General features: G+C 38.3%; 1 protein-coding gene across 1 annotated transcript in view; it reads right to left on the reverse strand.

Annotated features, from left to right (window-relative positions):
• ABCG2 (ATP binding cassette subfamily G member 2 (Junior blood group)) overlaps positions 1–19,561 on the reverse strand; it is a 131,886-nt gene that overhangs the window by 29,680 nt on the left and 82,645 nt on the right. Inside the window, exons 2-6 of the mRNA XM_049630039.1 lie at positions 13,350–13,571; positions 6,848–6,907; positions 6,118–6,232; positions 5,379–5,531; positions 2,547–2,704 (exon numbers count right to left, since the gene is read on the reverse strand). Of these exons, the coding sequence (XP_049485996.1) occupies positions 2,547–2,704; positions 5,379–5,531; positions 6,118–6,232; positions 6,848–6,907; positions 13,350–13,552 (689 nt within the window). The 5' untranslated portion in view covers positions 13,553–13,571. The remainder of the gene's footprint in view (positions 1–2,546; positions 2,705–5,378; positions 5,532–6,117; positions 6,233–6,847; positions 6,908–13,349; positions 13,572–19,561) is intronic.

A 19,561-nucleotide genomic window follows, 5' to 3' on the forward strand; every position in this document is an offset into this window, starting at 1 on the left:
CAGCTGATGGTCGTGAACATCACCCATGGAAAAGTCAAAACCATGCAGCCCCTCTCCTCGTTAGGGAAATACAAATCAAAACCACACTGAGATACCACCCCACACTGGTCAGAGTGGCTAAAATGAACAAATCAGGAGACTACAGATGCTGGTGAGGATGTGGAGAAATGGGAACCCTTTTGCCCTGTTGGTGGGAATGCAAACTGATGCATCCACTCTGGAACACAGTGTGGAGGTTCCTCAAAAAAATTAAAAATAGAACTACCCTATGACCTAGCAATAGCACTACTAGGAATTTACCCAAGGGATACACGAGTGCTAATGTATAGGGGCACAGGTACCACAATGTTTATAGCAGTGCTTTCAACAATAGCCAAATTATGGAAAGAGCCTAAATGTCCAACAACTGATGAATGGATAAGGAAGATGTGGTTTATAGATACAATGGAATACTACTTAGCAATGAGAAGGAATGAAATCTGGCCATTTGCAGCAACGTGGATGGACCTGGAGGGTATTATGCTAAGTGAAATGAGTCAGAGAAAGACAGATACCTTATATTTTCACCCATATGTAGATCTTGAGAAACTTAACAGAAGACCATGGGGGAGTGGAAGGGGGAGAAAAAGCTATAGAGAGGAAGGGAGGCAAATCATAAGAGACTCTTGGATACTGAGAACAAACTGAGGTTGATGGGGGGTAGGGGAGAGGGGAAAATGGGTGATGGGCACTAAGGAGGGCACTTGTTGGGATGAGCACTGGGTGTTGTACAGAAACCAATTTGACAATAAATATACAATAAAATAAATAATAAAATAAAATAAAATAAAATAAAATAAATCACACAGCCCCTGATTTTTGCACAAGAATACAACATCATTTCTGTGGTATCCCTACCAAGAATTCATGGCCTGAGTCTAGTCATAGAGAAACACTGGATGCATCCAGGTTGAGGGCCACTCTACGAAATGTACTCTTGAAGACAGATAAGGACAGGAGAGCCAGAAAAGACTAAAGAACTGTTCAGAATTAGAAAATATTTTAAAAATCATTCCTGGAGAAAATTCTAAGCCAGAAAGGAGAAAGAGACACTTTTGGGACAACTGGTGAAGTCCAGCTGGAGTTCATGGGTTGGACGGTGGTGCTGGCAGCAATGTGGACTCCTTGACTGGGAGGTGTGTAAGATGGAATTGTAGGAGGAGTGTCCTTGTTTCTTAGAGTTATACTCCAGAGTATCTAGGGGTGATGGTACATGATGTCAGAAAAAGACTATGTGGGGTGGAGGGACGGAGGGAGAGCAAATGCACATAAATGGTAACAGTTATTTATTATTTATTTATTTTCTTTTTATTATTTTCTTTTCTTTTTATTATTTTTTTTATTATCTATATTATCTTTTCTCCATTCTTCCATTTTTCAGGTCCCAAATTTTAGAAACTCATTCTTTCAATAATCACTTCCCATGTCCAATTCATGAACTAATTCTGTTGGTTCTATCTTTACAATTGATCCAGAATCCATGACTGCTCACCAACTCACCACTACCATTCCTAGTCAAAACCAGCATCATATCTCCACTGAGCTAATACAGCCTCCTGACTGCTTTCCTTATACTCACCTTGCACTACAGTCTTTTCTCTACACAGCTGCCACTCTGCTGTTCTAGAACTCCCTAAAAGTTTCCCATGTAACCTAGAGACAATAAAAGCCACAGTTCTTACAGTGGCCTACAAAGCCTTTGTAATCTGCCACCCACTCAATTCCATCTCATGTTCTATTCTGTTATGGACTGAATTATGTCCCCCACCCAAAATTCATGTTGAAGTTCTAACCCCTATGACCTCAGAATACACCTGTATTTGCAGACAGGGTCTTTACAGAGGGACTTATGGTTAAACAAGGTCATATGTGGGCCTTAATCTAAGTGAGGACGCAGATTGAAGATAACTACGGACAAGCCAAGCCAGGGAGAAAGGCCTCAGAAAAAACAACTCTACTGACCCTCTTATCTTGGGCTTTTAGATTCCCAAGAATATGAAAAACTAAACTTCTGTTGTTTAAGTCACCCAGTCCATTGATACCACCTTATGGCAGTCCTAGCAAACTAATCGATAAGCAATCCCCATTCTACCTAGTTCACCAGCATCCAGTCCCTCTGGCCTCCTTGATATTCTAAACACATCAGGCACACTCTGCCTCAGGACCCACTGGCTCTTCCCTCCAAGGAGGACTCTCTTCTCCCAGACATCCAGGTCCTGCTTACTTGCTCGCAGCTCACATATCACATCATTGAGGTCTTCTCTGACCATCCTACTGTTTAATATAGCACCCCCACCCCCACTACAGCCATCTTTTGCTACGCTCTTACCGTGCTTCATTTTTCTTGAAACGCTTATATTTGTCGATCAACTGTTTCCCTTGAACAAAGACAGAAGAAATTGCACTCACTGCTGAATTCCCTATACCAAGAAGAACACCTGATATACAGCAGGTGATCAGATATTCTCTCAGCATGGATGAGAGAATAATGTTCCTATAGCATTTACCTCTTCAGGAGCAAAAGGACAGCATTTGCTGTGCTTGAGTCTAAGCCAGTTGTGGGCTCATCTAGGAACAGGATGGCTGGATCAGTAATAAGCTCCATTCCTATACTAGTCCTTTTTCTTTCTCCTCCAGACACACCACGGATAAACTGAGTTCCAACCTAAAACACAAATATCATTATTAACAACTACAACCACAGCCACTATTGTTTGTGGAGGTCCTACAATGAGCTGACCCTGTAAGAGGCAATATCTCATCCCTTGCTTATTCAAAATAGCAAGTAAATAAAAATGTTGGAAAAGAGGTAGGTTTCGCTTTAATAAAATGAGTAAACTGAGGCTCAAATCAGCTAAGTGGCTAAGCCTGATGTGAAAGCCATGCTTAACAGTACTATATATTCCTTACCAAGTCAAATTAGAATAGTAAAAGATTTGGCCCTGGTATACTGAAATCACAAACCAAAAGGGAGATAAAGGTAGGAGAGGAGAAGGGGAAAGCATCTATAATTTATTAATCTTCTTACACTCTCCCTCCTCACCCCTCCAAAAGTCCTCAGCGTGGTTTGGGAAACAGAAAGTTCACTTTCTATTATACCACATTAGCACTTCTTAAATCACCATAAGGCTTCCCAAATTGACCCTGCATATATCCCAACTCACTGCAGAATTCCTCACTCATTCTTTCAGACAAATCCAGAAGACAGAACATTCTACAGGGCAACTGTAGTCTTTTCTTTTGGCTCAGTCTTTTCAACTAGTCGATGTCATTGTATGTAGTGGGGATGGAGGGGACAAGAAGGTTTGGGGGGAGGTAGGAAGCAATTCCTACATTAAGAGTCTTCAAAGAGATAATCAAGTGCTACTGATGCCCTTGGCTGGATCTTGTAACAATTGAGCTGTAACAGACATTTTGGAGACAATTGGGAAAATGTGAATGAATAGGGGCTTAACGTAACTGATATTAAGACACTGTTAATTTTGTTAGTTTATAATGGTATTGTGGTAATGTAGGCAAATGTCTTTTTTTTAAGATGCATAATCAGTTTTCAGGAGTGAAATATGATATTTATAACTTTCTCTAAAATACTTCAAAAAAATACTTCAGAAAAAAAAGCTGAAGCACATATGGGATAAGATGTCAACAACTGGGAGATCTAGGTGAATGTTATTAGTATCATACCATTATATTAATTATACTATAATCATACAATTAGGATAGTAATCAGACTATTCTATGTTTAAAATTTCATAAAAAGTAAAAAAATGTTGAAAGTATTTTCAATCAATTAGATAAATAAATTCTAAGAAGTGAACAACTACCTTCAGCTCATTTCCCAGGAATTCTATGCAAATAAGTTAGGGCAATGGCTGTCTATTTGTAAAGAAGTTTTACCTAAAAATAAAGATTGGAAAGCACCTTACTAAAAAGACAAAATGAAAAACAGAGCCAAAGCAAAGGAAACCCAAACCCATAAACTCATAAAACAAAAGTAGTAAATAGTGGCATCCCGGAGTGCTGCTTCCAAGCAAAATATAGCAAAATACACTTAACCTTTTTTTTTAAATGTCAGTATCACAAGAAGCAGCAGCCAGCAGAATGCCCCCTTTCTTCATTATCTCTAAGTCGAGGATAGATTTCACAGGGGGATTAAACTATTGCCACCACAGGCTCAGTTAGTAGAGGGTACAATTCTTGATCCCAGGGTTGTAAGTTCGAGCCCAAAATTGGGTGTAGAGATTACTTAAAAATAAAATCTTTAAAATAATAAAGAATGCTAAACTACAGCCACCACAATCTAAAAAGCTCATCTTCACCCAAAGCTTCAAATGTCTTCCCAGCAAATCTTTCATCCCTAGTCATCAACTGTAAAGTTCTCTCATTCATTTCATTTCTTCCTCCTGACTCTGCACAACCACAAAAGGATTTATTTTTGTCTCTCTGGCCCCAAACTGTTATCTCTAAAACCTAAGAGCCCAGCACATAACAGACAATATGTAAGTAAATATTGGCAGAAGAAAGGAAGATATGAAGAGGAGAGGGGAATAAGAGACAAAAGTACCAAAAGAAAGGCTATAGAAAAACGACTGGGATGCTACACAAATTAGAAATAAACCCTAAGTTAGGGGTGCCTGGATGGCTCAATTAGTTAAGCATCTGGCTCTTGATTTCAGCTCAGGTCATGATCTCACGGGTTTGTGAGTTTGAGCCTCACATTGGGCTCCTTGCACTGACAGTGTGGAGCCTGCTTGGGATTCTCTTTCTCCCTCTCTCTCTGCCCCTCCCATGCACACACTCTCTCTCAAAATAAATAAGCTTAAAAAAACAGGAATGAAACTCTACTTTGACTAAATATAATTTTGAAAGCCAAATTATAGCAAAGTGAAACGTAGAGCCAGAACCCTTGGATTTTTGCCATTTAAGAATTCCAGAAATATACCTCAAAAGCAATGGAACAAAGTCTCCTGGAGGAAGAGGAAGAAGAGCTAAAAGGGGAAAGAAAACAGGAAGAAGGAAAGTTAGTGTAAAGACAGTGGATGACCCATGACAAACGGTGTGGGAAAGCGTCAAGAGCTATCATCACATGGAAAGGGCCTTGTGCTCTTTGCAAAGACACTTCTATATACTAGAGCACACTGCCACACTTCATTTGCAGGGTTCAAACACTTTTAGTTTTTTTCTGGCTAATTTCCATCTCCATATTATGTTTTTCTCATCTTTACACAAAGCAGTCACTTTTGACCACACATATTATAGAAAACTTCTGAATAAGAGTTACACTATCCACACAGGTAAGATCCTATTTGCCAGCTATGATCCTGTTTTTTCCACATTACCTTGGAATCCGCCACTTTATCTAGACCTAACTCCTGAATGACCCTGTTAATCCGTATATTTTTTTCATTAGTCGTCATAGTTGTTGGAAGCCGTAGAGCTGCTGAGAACTGTAAATTTTCTCTCACCGTCAGAGTGCCCATCACGACATCATCCTTAAAGCAAAATGGCATTTGAATAACACGTATTAGGTCTTTTCTAATACCATCACCCTTAAGTACATGTAATGTAATCCACAAGAATAACACACTCAATTTAAAGTCCTAGCTAATGATGTATTTGCAATCATACAAATGACAACAACTTCACATATAGACAGCTGAAAAAGCCTGATGGCATAATTTTCATTCTGTATCGGTACACCCAAAGAGACACAGGTCATTATGATTATTACCAGCAGACATGTCAGACTGCTTTATACAGGATTTACCAGAACATCTTTCTAAGCTCGAAGAAGGACAGGGGTGAAGGTAGGGCCAAAAGGGAATTCAGTAGTGTCTTATGGAAATGATAACTAGAATGGATACCATTGCCCTTACCATGGTTATATTCCAGATTCTCCCTGCCTTTTCATTTCACACTACTCTGAATCTTACGGGGGATTATGAAAAGCTGGTGGAAAGAAAACTGGTTCTATGAGCATGTCATATAGTCAGTTGGAAGTACACTGAACTATCAGCCAAGGTACTTGCCCACATAAAAATAGAAGCAAGCTAAAAAAAAAAATGCATAAATACTTACTTGTACCACATAACCTGAATTACATTTGAAATTGGCAGGTCGAGGTGCTCCATTTATCAAAACATCCCCAGATAATCCATGTGGATCTTTCCTTGCAGCTAAGACATCTAACAACCTATGAGAGGACATATACGTTGTGGTTTTTCTCCAACTCAGGCTGTATCTCTCGGCTCCACTGAATCCAAATTCTGCTCAAGTTAGAAAATTAACTGATCAAGAAAGTCTATAGATTACCTAAAATTATGTATATTTTTAAATTCTTACCTTCCCTTATTTAGTATATGCTACAATAAAGCCCAAAGACGTGAAACCGAGGCACTGTTGGCTGATCCAGCACAGACTTCCGAAAGAACCTTCCAGGCTGTGACCTTGGGGGGTCTCAAGGCAAGCAATGTGCTCCTTTGTCTAAGACACAGGCCTTAACTTATGCCTTTGGCTCCATCTCCCCACTTTATATTTTCTCCCTCCTTTCTCTCCCCATAGCTCAAATCATAGCCAACAGCTGTATGCCAATCATGTCCTGTTATCATGTCCTGTTAGTAAGCTGACCAAATAAGATTTCCCGGTCCTTGAAACAACCACAAGCTAGCACTATTGCACATTACCCACAGAGCCTAGAACCAGACTAGATAGGCTGCAAATGCTCAACAAATACATGCTCATGTAAAAATAATCTTGAAAAGCACATTTAAACTGCAAAGAAAAAGCTGACTTATATTATTATACTCACGAAGATTTGCCTCCACCTGTGGGTCCCAGAATGGCATTGAGGCCAGGTCTCATGATGCCACTGTAAACACAGAGACATACCAATTTAATAGCTTGTTTCAAAACTGGTTCTATTAATTTAGGGTCTGCATTTAATACACTCAATGAAAGTGATTAAAAAAAAACAAGCACAAACCAACTCTTAAAAGAAAAAGACACTGAACTGTCAATTAACATAAGTCCCACATACAAACGAAGTTAATCAATACTCAAGACATCTAAGAAAAATGGCTTGGGTCCCTCTAAATTCCTTTCACTTCTTCTCTAAATCATTTATATTTTTTGAAAAAGTACACAAGGAAGTTCAAGTTTCCTCAAAGTAGCAGAGTCTAGTGAAACATCTCTGTTAACATTTATCCCCCCAAACACAGTGTAAAGACCTTCAGTCTTAACTAATGTTCAGTGACATTATCTTCAAGTCACCTCATTTGCTACTTAGTCAAGTTCTACACAATTAACAAGTCAATGGACTTCTAGAATCCCCAGTAAGAGTGTTCTCACTGCTTAAATCTACTCAGACTAAAAAACAATATATCTGAAGTAGAAAGTCAATGGCTAGAATAAAGCACCTCACAGGTAAAACAAACAAAAAACACATCACCCGTTCTTAACCCTCACAAATTTTTTACTAAATTAGAAATAGTAAAATATATATTCTCAATATGTATCATTTTCTTCCTTATAAAGTTTCAGGTAATTGGACTGGGAAATTCTCAGTGTAGAAGTGATAGATGCCACTTTCTGTAGGGGACAACTTAAGTTGTCACAACTGTAAAATGGCTGGTGGATGCTAGGGTGAAATGTAGCTTTCACTCTGTTACTCAACTGTGGTGCCTCGCACAGAAACACTGCACAAATACAATGAGTTTGGTAAACTAGGAACAAGCTGTAGAACAGAAAAATCTCTTATTCTTTCAATGACCTCTTCTCTTCCCCCCATCCCCAAAAGTAAAAAGACATACTGGCTGAGTGAACTTTCAAGATGCATTTATCTGTAGCTCTTGATTCATCTTCTTTATTAATAGCTACCTAGTAACTGTTTCTAAAATGACCAGAAATAAGCTTGTCATTCACTAAGACTTCATTATCAGAAAAAATCTCCAGGTTTTAAAAATATTTACTCAAGTAAAGACCAACTAATCCTAAATGATTAGCCCAAAATTGAATGTGAATGTTCTAGGACAATTTTATAGGTCCCCAAGCTGGGCTTACTTTGGCACTAAACCCTAGCATTACAGAAAACAACAATAACATACAACCACAAATGCAAGAAAGAGTTCCAGTTGGGAGCAGTGGCTAATTCTCCCTCCATTCATTCAACACAATTATCCAGTGACTACTAAGTATGTACAAGACACTCTTCTAGGACATGGGACAGAGAATAGAACAAAGTCCTAGGCCTCCTGGAGTTTACAGTCCAAGGGCCAGCAAAAAAGAGCTGGTCACCTGTTTTCTGTTTTCATAAACAAAGTATCATTGAAACAGAGCCACACTCATTCATTTACGTCCATGGCTGCTTTCACACTACAATGACAGAATTGACTATTTGCAACACAGATGTATGGCCCATAAAGATGAAAATATTTACTATAAGGCCCTTTATAGAAAGTCTGTTGACGTTTGTTCTGGTTTATGGTCTACAATCCCCTTGTTTCCCCACCCTGCCCTCCACTCTACTATCATCCCTCCGAACTCATTTCCCACCCTTATTTACTGCTTTACAGCATGTACATGCAGGAAAATCTCCCTCACTGTATTGTAAAACTTTGTCAACAAGATGGTGCAATCTTGTGTCACCCCCCACCCCACCATAGCATGCAGCACAGTGGTACAATGGGTAGATCATTGAATACATCAAATGAAACCTAGCTAAAGGATTCATGTCACATCTATCACATTTTAGTGCATAATGGTTAATCCTCTGGTCTCATTTTATGAAGAGGTCCATGCCATTCCCACTGCTTGGAGCTACCTTCCCTCCCTACCTTGTTCTACACACACACTCTTCACTCTCTCTCTCATTCCCCTGGGCCTCCAATTTAGGATTAGGGGCTTTCATGGTATCTTCTAATCCCCCTATCTGTCCCTCTAAAGAGTAAAGTGCTCTACTTGTATGAATCCACCATTAGACTAGAAGGTTTCTGGAACAGAGGACATAACTGTGTCACTAACATCATATACAATGCCAAGCACCTCATAGACACTTAAAATGTATTGAATAAATGAGTCTCTACATTTTTATAAATGACAGTTACTTACAGGAAAGCTAAAAAAAAAAAAAGTTTTCAATAAAAACAAATGTCAAAAGACACCTGGGGAGCTCAGTTGGTTAAGCGTCTGACTTTTAATTTCAGCTCAGGTCGTGATCTCACAGTTCGAGAGACTGAGCCCCATGTCGGGCTCTGCATTGTCAGTTTGGGATTGTCTCTTTCACTCTCTTTCCCCCTCCCCCACCCCCCACACATGCACTCTTTCTCTTTTTTCTCTTGCAAAAATAAAAATAAACTTTAAAAAAATGTCAAGAAGTAGGAAAAACTTCTTGACAGCTAACAGAACACAGGCTGTGAAGGGAGATGGAAGGAACAGAGGTGACAGCTAGAGGGCAGGGTAATTACTTATATTAAGGAATAAGAAAAGTAAGCAAATCAGTAAGTATATTAAGGATAATGAGAACCAGGTTTTTTATTTTTTGAGATATTTTATAAAGAAAGAAATGTAGAAAGAACCCTAGGTATAAAATTAGAATTGAAGGTATTACTGAGAAGTCATGAGTTTTAATCTATATACACAGATATAGAAAGCTTTAGGTACATGTATGTGTGTGTATATATATATATATATATATATATATATATATGTTCCCTAGGTCTACCCACTGAGAAGGCCTAGAAGCTATGACATCCCAATGGCAACGAACATTCCAAACACCCAGATCTTGGTTTATAAATACCATCCTCCATGAAAAGGAACAACAGCTAATTCCAGGTCTGAAGCAGGGTAAGTATTCAGGGAGTCTGAAACTTCTTGCTGTGTCAAGAAAATACTCAAATGAGAAAATATATCAAAAGAACAAGGTAAAAAAAGCAAAGGTCTCCCACTGACCCAATCAGGAACAGTAAGATTATCAAGAAGAATAATGATAATAATGCAATACTATTGAATGGTATTGAATATGAAATCCATGAGTCTATACTGATATAAAGAAATGACTGAAGAAAGGAAGAATAGAGCTTTTTTTTCTTTTAGTAGACTACAATCTAATCCATACTGAAGAGTTGGATGAAAACAGAAAAATCACCTTTTGATAGCTATCATAGTGATTGTTACTGCTGACTTGGGAAGGAAGAATCAATGGGGGCTAAAGCTGGTGGGTTGAAGATTAATGAGGACTACAGTTTTGGAATAATGTCAGAGTATCTCCCCTCATAGTATTTATCAATTACAAAGTAGAAATGGTAACATTACGGCGGAAAAGGCTGGTAGACACCAACATGACTAAGTAATCAAGGTTCAAGGGTGAGACAGAAAAATACCAGGTTGGATGAGACAAAAGACACATGATGTGGTGGTTAGTTAAGTATGTTAAAGGCGTGGTTGACGGACAGTCCCTTAGCACCCACCACTGCATTCACTATGAGGCTGCACTTCCCCTGGGCTGCTCCAAAACAATGACTGAGTTGCTATATAAAAGAGGATCCTTATTTCTGGAAAGCATACACCAAAGGAGTTAAGGATAATAAAACACCATATGGACAGCTTGCTTTTAGAAAAATACTAATGATAATGGGTATATAAAGAGTAAAAGTAACGAGCAAATGCAGTGAAATGTTAACAGGTGGGGCATCTGAGTAAAAAGTGCAAGGTTTAAGTTTAAAATTATGTCAAAATAGGGTCACCTGAGTGGCTCAGTCAGTTAAGCATCTGACTTTGGCTCAGATCATGATCTCACAGTTCATGAGTTCAAGCCCCACATCAGGCTCTTTGTTGACAGCTCAGAGCCTGCAACCTGCTTTGGATTCTGTTTCCCTTTCTCTCTGCCTCTCCCCCACTCAAGCTCTGTCTCTCTCTGTCTCTGAAAAATAAACCTCAAAACTTTTTAAAATTATGTCAAAATAAATTATAAATTAAAAAAATCCTGAAACAGTATAACAAATTTCCCTGGAGATTAAAAAATATCCACACATCTACTGGTATGGACTATTTTTTCCATAGATCTTCAACCTTCGTGAAGGAAAGCCCAAATACTGGATATGGGGACAAACTAAGTGTAACAAAAAGGTTTTTCATGAGGAAGTAAAATCTTACCTTTTTGAATGCTAATAGATTTTGTTTTGTCTTCTTCCCCCGACAGAGGAAATCAGGTTCTAGTTACTTAGATCTACAAATGAGATTACAAAATGTCCAAAGGAAAAACAAAACTCAAGATTCTCATCAGATTTCTTGAAATACAGTTACTACTGTGAATGATGGCAGTGCTATCAAACACAAATCAAAAATTAGGTTTATGGAAGCAATCTTTCCCCATCCCAGAAACTCTACTTAGTTGAAATCAACAGATAGGGGAAACATAAGAATCACTGCAGCAAAAACAGGGATGACCTTTCTCAGTGATCCCTAAACCAGACATGTGAGTAAACAAGGAAACCAATCCCACCTGTCCTTTTAACTATAAAATTATAAAGAATTACAAGATTTGACTGAGTTTTTATGAACCTAGTTCTGCACGCAAGGATGAACTCATCCATTGCTGAAATGCATACCAGTGAACCATAAAACTTTATGAAGCCTTGAACAGATGACACTTTTACAGTACCAAGTTACTAAATCTAGTAGTTTTAAAACATAAGCAAGATAAATATATGCTTGCACAGCACGCATTTTAAATCTATTCAACCTGCACATATTCAGGTCCTTTGTTACCTTCCACTTAGCACAAAATCTGAAGTGACCAACATTTTCTTTTTTGAGTATTAATTCTTTTAAGTTTATTTATTTATTTTTGAGAGAGAGAGAGCACAAGTGAGGGAGGGACAGAGAGAGCGAGAGAGAGAGAATCCCAAGGAGGCTCCACATTGTCAGTGCAGAGCCGGTCATGTGGCTCAAACCCACAAACAGTGAGATAGTGGGCTGAGCTGAAATCAAGAGTTAGACACTCAACTGACTGAGCCATCCAGGCACCACATGACCAACATTTTCTTGATTATGATGTTCCACAAAAAAATTATCAGCTTTTCAGAAAGGAAACTTTGCATCTACCATTCCTCTCCTATTTTCCTACTCAGGGTTTCTCAACTAACACACAAAAGCAACAAGGAAGTAAGCTTGACAGTAGGTATTACTCCATGGACAAAGTTCTATCTAATCCTACAAAGCACCTGGCCTCCTGGTAACCCAGTCGATCTCAGATCCCCAGAGTCTCCCTGCCCACAGATAAAAGAGCCCGAAAAAGTTACTTTCTTTGTCTAGGAGTAGTTATTGCCCCTATTAAACAAACAGACTATGCTGTCTGAGCATACCTAGACTCACTCCCCCCTCCACAGACAGGAAAAATCAAGCTCACTTCTGTAGACATCAGAAAAACATTAAAACCCTGATGGCTATCATTTGTGAAAGAGTAGAGATATCTGGGACCAACTAGATTCTACATAAATGCTCATTTTTCTCTCCCCACTCTACCGCCCACTCCACCATGACATGATGCATTCGCCCTGGATGAAGAGAATGAAAACCATAGTTTTGTACTGATTTGGATTCTAAAATACAGTTAAATGTATTGATTTGGTTCCTAATTTCTCTTGGAATTCCACTGCATCACTTAAGCTAAGCCATAGTTTGTCTTATATGTAAATAGACTCTGTCTGCCTATATAATGGGGAGAAGCATTAAGTAAATGGTACAAATTACTGTATAAATGGAACACTCATTTAAAACAAGTGTATTTGAAAACCAAAGTACTTTTACAATATACTGTCATTTCCACTACCTGGCTCTTGCATCTAGGACATAAAGGACATAAAGGACATAAGTACCGAAAAGTGTCTAGCTCATAAGGTACAATAGCAGGTCTTCTCTCTGTTCCACAGATGAGAAAACTAAAGTTCAGAGATGATAATTATATCCCCACAACCAAGAACCAGTAAATTATACAGCCATTCCCATTCAGGAAACCACGGGGTGTACCCAGAAATAATTAAACGACACATTAATTGTTCAGTTTCTCAAACAAAAGTTGATGCACATAGAGCAACCACTTTCCCAATTTGGCAGTTCCTTTAAAGTTAACCACACACCTAATATGGGATCCAACCACTTCACTCCAAGTTCAGCCACAAGAAATAAAAGCACGTGTCTGTATGTCTGTATAGAGTTGTACACAAATGTAATTCCTTTATCTGCAATAAGCAAAACCTGTCAAGCTCACTGTAGGTCAATAAAGCTGTTTTAATACAAGTTCATGAACATACTTGATATTTGTTAATATTTCTTTCTCAACTGTTTTTCGACCAAGAAGAAAGCCACTTGTCACTTTTACTCGATAGTTGATGTTATGAAAACTTAACACAGCTACTTCGGTAAATGTCTTCAGGTCATTGGAGGTTGTCCTGGGGAGGTCATTGGTGTTTCTTCGGGACATTGGGATAAAAACTTCATCATTACTGGAAGACATCTGGAGAGTTTCTGCCTTTCTGTAGAGGGAAAAGCAACAATAAGTTGATAGTCCAGATAAATCAGATTGTAAATACCAGTTAACAGTACACTTAAAACAAGTCATTTTGGTACACATTTCCAATTACAAAATAAATAAATCCTGGAAATGTAATATACAGCATGGTGTCTACAGATAATAACACTGCACTGTATGTTTGAAAGTTGTTAAGACGGCAGATCTTGGAAGTTCTCATCACAAGAAAAAAATTGTGACTTTGTGATAGATGTTAACTAGACTTACAGTGATCATTTCACAATATAAATAAATATTAAATCATTATATCGTACACCTGAAACCAATGTAATGGTATTTGTCAATTTTATCTCTATTCAGAAAAATTAAAAATAGAGATCTAAATTTTTTAAAAGAATGTAAAATACCCGATTAGTCCTTTTTTTACATGCTTAAGTAAAAATATTTTAGGTACAGTGGGTTCAATAAAATACACTATTAAACATGCTTTAAAAACAAGTCGATTTTAAACTACAATGCAATAAATAGTTCCATTTCCAATGAACAGGCTATATTGTGAAAAGAACAACCATGGGACCTATATTAGGAGGGCAGACACAACTCCAAATGCGTAAACTTCAATTAGTTGTTAATTAAACATCTAATAAGTAAATACAGACAATGAAAATTAATCAAAACTCATAAAACAGGAAAAAGATAAGTGGGAGTTAGACTTGCCTGGTTTGAAAATCATATTACGATACATCTCAAGATTAGGGGCAGACCACATGATTACCATCACCTGTTTTTGTTGTTTCATTTTGGGTTCTTGACATAGTTATTATTATAAAAAGGGAGTTAATCCAGGCAGTCAGGGACAAGAGAAATTTCTCTGAATTTATTGCTCCAGACTCTATATCCCTGACTATTATGCTCCCTCAATCAGCCAAGAAGAGAAGCTCCAAAACTGTTTGAGATGACATAATCATTTCCATGATGGGTGAACATATTTAAATTCTAGGAAGTTTTAGAATTAAGTAGAAAAACTATTAATAAAATCAAACCAATAATGAAGCAGGTATAGAATTTAGAACAAAAACAGAGTATTAAGTTTATAAATGGAGTTTAGGGGCGCCTATGTGGCTCAGTCGGTTAAGCACCCAACTTTGGCCCAGGTCTTGATCTCGTGGTTTGTGGGTCTGAGCCTCACATTGGGCTCCTGTACTGACAGCTCAGAACCTGGAGACTGCTTCAGATTCTGTGTCTCCCTCTCTCTCTGCCCCTCCCCTGTTCATGCTCTGTCTCTCTCTGTCTCAAAAATAAATAAACGTTAAAAAAAAAAAATTAAAAGATTTAGACTAAAGTTAAGATGAACTTAACAGCTTGTGAACTAGGTTTGAAATGTCAAATGACCATCAACTTAGTGTTCTGTTTTGTTAGAGTATAGTTGACATCCCAGTTTTAATTTTTAAAAATCAAAGTTATCAGGGCACCCAGGTGGCTCAGTCTCTTGAGCATCTGACTCTTGATTTCGGGTCAGGTTATGATTCCAAGGTTGTGGGACGGAGCCCCACATCAGGCTCCATGCTGAGCATAGAGCCTGCTTAGGATTCTCAATCTCTCTCTCTCTCCCCACCCCACCTGCCCCTCTCCCCTGCTCACGCGCACTCTCTCTCTAAAAGAAAAATAAATTTAATTAATTAAATTTAAAAAAATAAATAAAAATGAAAGTTATCCATGAAGAACTTTCTCTCTGGCTATGATGGAGCAGCTGTTCCAAACCCAGCATCCTCCAAAGAGAACATTGTAAAAGTAGATAAAATGTAACATGCAACTATTTGAAGAGCTCTGTGTGATTAGAGTAACCAAAGCAGCTAGGACTTGCAGAACCAAAATCCTGGAAAGGAGAGAATGCAAAGGCAAACCCAGCATTCTGTGCCCTTTCCTCTCAAGGCAAATTGCAGACACATGGGGAAAATTTCAGAAACAAAAAAACAAAAAAACAAACAAACAAAAAAAACAGGCAGAAAGAAGCTGATAGAGGCTAAAAATCTGAGCAAATATTTAAGCAGCCAATGATAAAGAAAATTTTTAACTTTTAACATTTGTGGACCCTGCTCCTGGGCTCTCAGGGAAGCTCTACTTTACATTTCCCACCAAGGTCAAAATGACTTGGCAAAACCTCAAAGCATAGGCTCTACCTCTGCCTGGAGCACACATTGCATGTCTGCTTCATTCAAAAAACAACCAAAAAGGAACATCAAACATACAGATAGGAAAAACAAAAGAAACCTCTTAGTTCCCATAAGATTAAAATCATACAGCCTTGCACATGCTGAAAACATAAAGTCTGTAACTTTCTGGAATGCCCTTCATCATCATGATGTGTAACTCTTCATGTAAAAAAACATGTAGAACACTGCACCAGATGTTGCTTCCCCAAAGCACTCTCTTCTTTGTCAAGATTATGTATCCTGGGCTATTGTGCTAAATTGGGCTCGTCTTTCCTTTTCTCTTTAAAAATTTTAAAAAGATTTGTTCATTTTGCATCAATGTTACTTGGCATAGAAGGACAGGATATTAGAGAAACTCTCGCAATACCTCCGAGCAACTCAGGCGCTGGGTACCAGCACAGGCACCCCTGTGAACCCCCAGCACCTCATAGATATATCGGGTGAGTTCTCCTGATATCTGCACCTCCTCAATTTGAGTTGATGGTCCTGACTTTTATTCAAGCTGTTGAGAGTTACAGGAATGATCTCAGGTGGGAATAACCTACAGGGGTTGGAATTGATGGGCTGGATGTTTTAATTTGGCATTATACTAATTGCTATACCTTCAGTGTAAGGCTTGAGTAAATTTTCTGGTTAGAAATATGAGAGACCGAATCACTCAGCTCTAAGCAGCAAGGACATTTGCTACTTCTGGCCAAATGATCCTTTCAGATGACTGAAAGCCTGTAATGGAAGTGTCAGAGGATATTCCTCAAGACCTGCAGGGGTCCCATAGGAATGTTCCATCTAATAAGGTAATTAATGATTGGATGGTCCAGGGACACAGACATAAAGACAGATCATCCAGTGCTCCCAGCCCCTTCGATGGTTTTTACCTCACTGAGAGAAATCCAGAGACATCAGAAGGTGTATCACGGTCCTTGGAAGTAACTCTCACAAGCAGCACCCTCTCAACCCACCACACTTGATATCCTTAGATCTTAGTCAAGCCTTATTCTACAAATAAAACTGAAACTAAAACGAATGGGGAACTGTGCTTCAAAAGCCTAACGCTGCTGGAAAACCAACAACCACCCACAGGAAACTCTGGCAGGCTGTACGTACAATACATGTGAAGCCTACACACGGCAAGTGCTTACTGATGGGGAAATTTAAGGATAACCTGAGTCTCAAATCCCAAATGCGGTTCTTCGACATGTCTGGATTAGTTTTCTTGTGTACACTATTAGAGAAAGCCAGCTATAAGACTAAGCAGCTAGAAACTAGGGAGCCATTTGGTGTAACCAGTGAACCCCTGGCTTTGGGGAGGACCCAACCCTCACAAAGGTACTCTGGGCTTCATTCGGTTTGTTCGTTGCTGTAGCGTTTCATATCTTTGGACAAAACCGACCGAGTTCTTACTGGAAATGGAAAATAACTAGTTAATGGATCCAGAAAGTATCCTGCTGTCTTGCAATCAGATTTGTTTTAATAAAAGGAGGATATTTGGAAGTTGGGTCTTAGATGTCCTCTCCACAAATATTACTGAAACAGAGGCTAATTATGTGTGCACCTTGTTTGTGTAAATGTCTATACGCATTACAGATGAGGTATTTTCTCTACCTCCAATTGGTATTGCTAAAATTAATCTGTAAAGGAGTTCTATTTAATTAGTTTAAAAGCAAGAGCTCTAGAAACTGGGCATTCTAGAACTCAGAAAGATAAAAATAACTCAAATGTTTTTCAAGTTCACATGATCTGGAATAAAATTCCCTACACTCTGGCTTTTACGTTACTCCATAATAAAGATGCCTCACAGCAAGGAACCCAACTGATGGGCCAAAGAAATAAGGATAGACAAAGACTTAAGACACCTGACCCACTTCTCAATAGTCAAAAAAATGAAGAAAAAGGGAGCAAGACAGGCAGACACCGCAAATCCTAAAAACACCTCTTAAACACAAACACCAGCCAATGCCCAACCAACCCACTGCCTGCTCCTCCACCTCCTCCAGTGGCCTGAAAAGCAACCAGAGAAAAAAAGCTGGTTTTGCAGGAGGAAAACACAGGAGATGGAGATAAAGTAACGTTAATCCAAACTATGCGTCTGACCTTGCCAGCAGCACCCCTGCCGCCTCCGCCCCGTCCTGTTACTGTACCACCATCCGGGTCTCTCACATAGGCGGCTCCTATACCACGGCCTCGTGCGCTATCCACTCCTGCTCATCCTACCGTCACTGTCGAGGAGCACAAAGCACCGCAAGCTATTGGGCCCCCTCCTTATGAAGGTCCAAACTGGAGCAGCTCCCAAATCAGCATGAAGAGGCCCGAGGGCTCCCTTGGACTTAAACCACTCACTTGAGACTTCCCCACAGAAGCCCCAGGTAAAACTGACAGTGGAGAACAGGAACAAACTGATTGACTTTCAAGTGAACACAGGTGCAACGTATTCGGTATTAAAGCTAACTCAAGGTGGCTGCTTTAATTAAAATAGACACGTTTTTGCAGTTATCAACATAAAATATAATAATCAGCTTTTATTCTACCTGAATTTATTCAATTCGTGTTCTATCTGTTGCAATTTGTCAGCAAAAATAACTTAAAATGCTATTGGATTTTGTCTGTCTCATGAAGTTCTCATGGGTAATTGTTAAAAGCAAAGGTTAAATACATAAAAAGGTTTATAGCTTTCAAAATCTCTGGTAAGTTAAAACTTTTGCTAGGCTAAATGAAAAATTGGGTTGAATTCATTGGGTATCTAATTTTCCAAGTAAGATAAAATCCGGAAACATTTATTACTAAACAAGGCTTTTCTGCTTTTGTATTATTACCGAGAAACTAAAAATACTTAGATCTGCTGCTAAATGATTGTATCCTTTATTGAAAATTATACTATGAAAAAAACACGTTTCTAAAAACTGAAATGTGTTCATAAATTTGCCAATGTAAAGAATTCTAGTGTAACAGTTCAAAATCCTAACTACTTAGTTTTCACTGAAGACTAAGGTTTCTAAGAGTGAAAATTCTGCTAAATGTAATGGAGACTGCTGGAAATGACAAAGAAAGCAACTCTGTATGTAGGAAAGTAGAAGATGTGCAAGAAAGATATAAGGAATGAGAATACATTTTTGTTGAGAGAAAAAAAATAATTTTGTCCTAAAATAAGACTGATTGTTTTACAGAGGGAAAGCTTATGGCAAAGTCTAAAAGAAAAGGAAAGTTGTAGAAGGTCTGTGAAGGGGAAAAGAATTTGATGCATTGTCAGGAATGACTATGCTCAGAATAAACAAGTTTAAAAGTAAACTTGTATAGAAAATGAACAACAAACAAAACCTAAAAGCAGCAGAAGGAAGAACATAATAAAGATTAGAGCAGACAGAAATGATATAGAAACTAAAAAAACAATAGAATGAGCTGATTCTTTAAAAAAAATAATAAAATTGGTAAACCTCTAGCCACACTTAACAAAAAAAGAGAAAGGACTCAAATAAATAAAATCACAAATGAGAGAGGAGAAATCACAACCAACACCACATAAATACAATTATAAGAGAACATTATGAAAAATTGTATGCCAACAAATTGGACTACCTAGAAGAAATGGATAAATTCCTAGAAATGCATAAACTACCAAAACGGAACAGGAAGAAATAGAAAATTTGAACAGACCTGATAACCAGCAAAGAAACTGCATCAGTAATCAAAAATCTCCCAACAAACAAAAGTCCCAGATCAGGCTTCATAGGCAAATACTACCAAACATTCAAAGAAGAGTTAATACCTATTCTTCTCAAACTATTCC

This window comes from Panthera uncia, chromosome B1, assembly GCF_023721935.1.
Source record: "Panthera uncia isolate 11264 chromosome B1, Puncia_PCG_1.0, whole genome shotgun sequence".
In the NCBI taxonomy this organism is placed as follows: domain Eukaryota; kingdom Metazoa; phylum Chordata; class Mammalia; order Carnivora; family Felidae; genus Panthera; species Panthera uncia.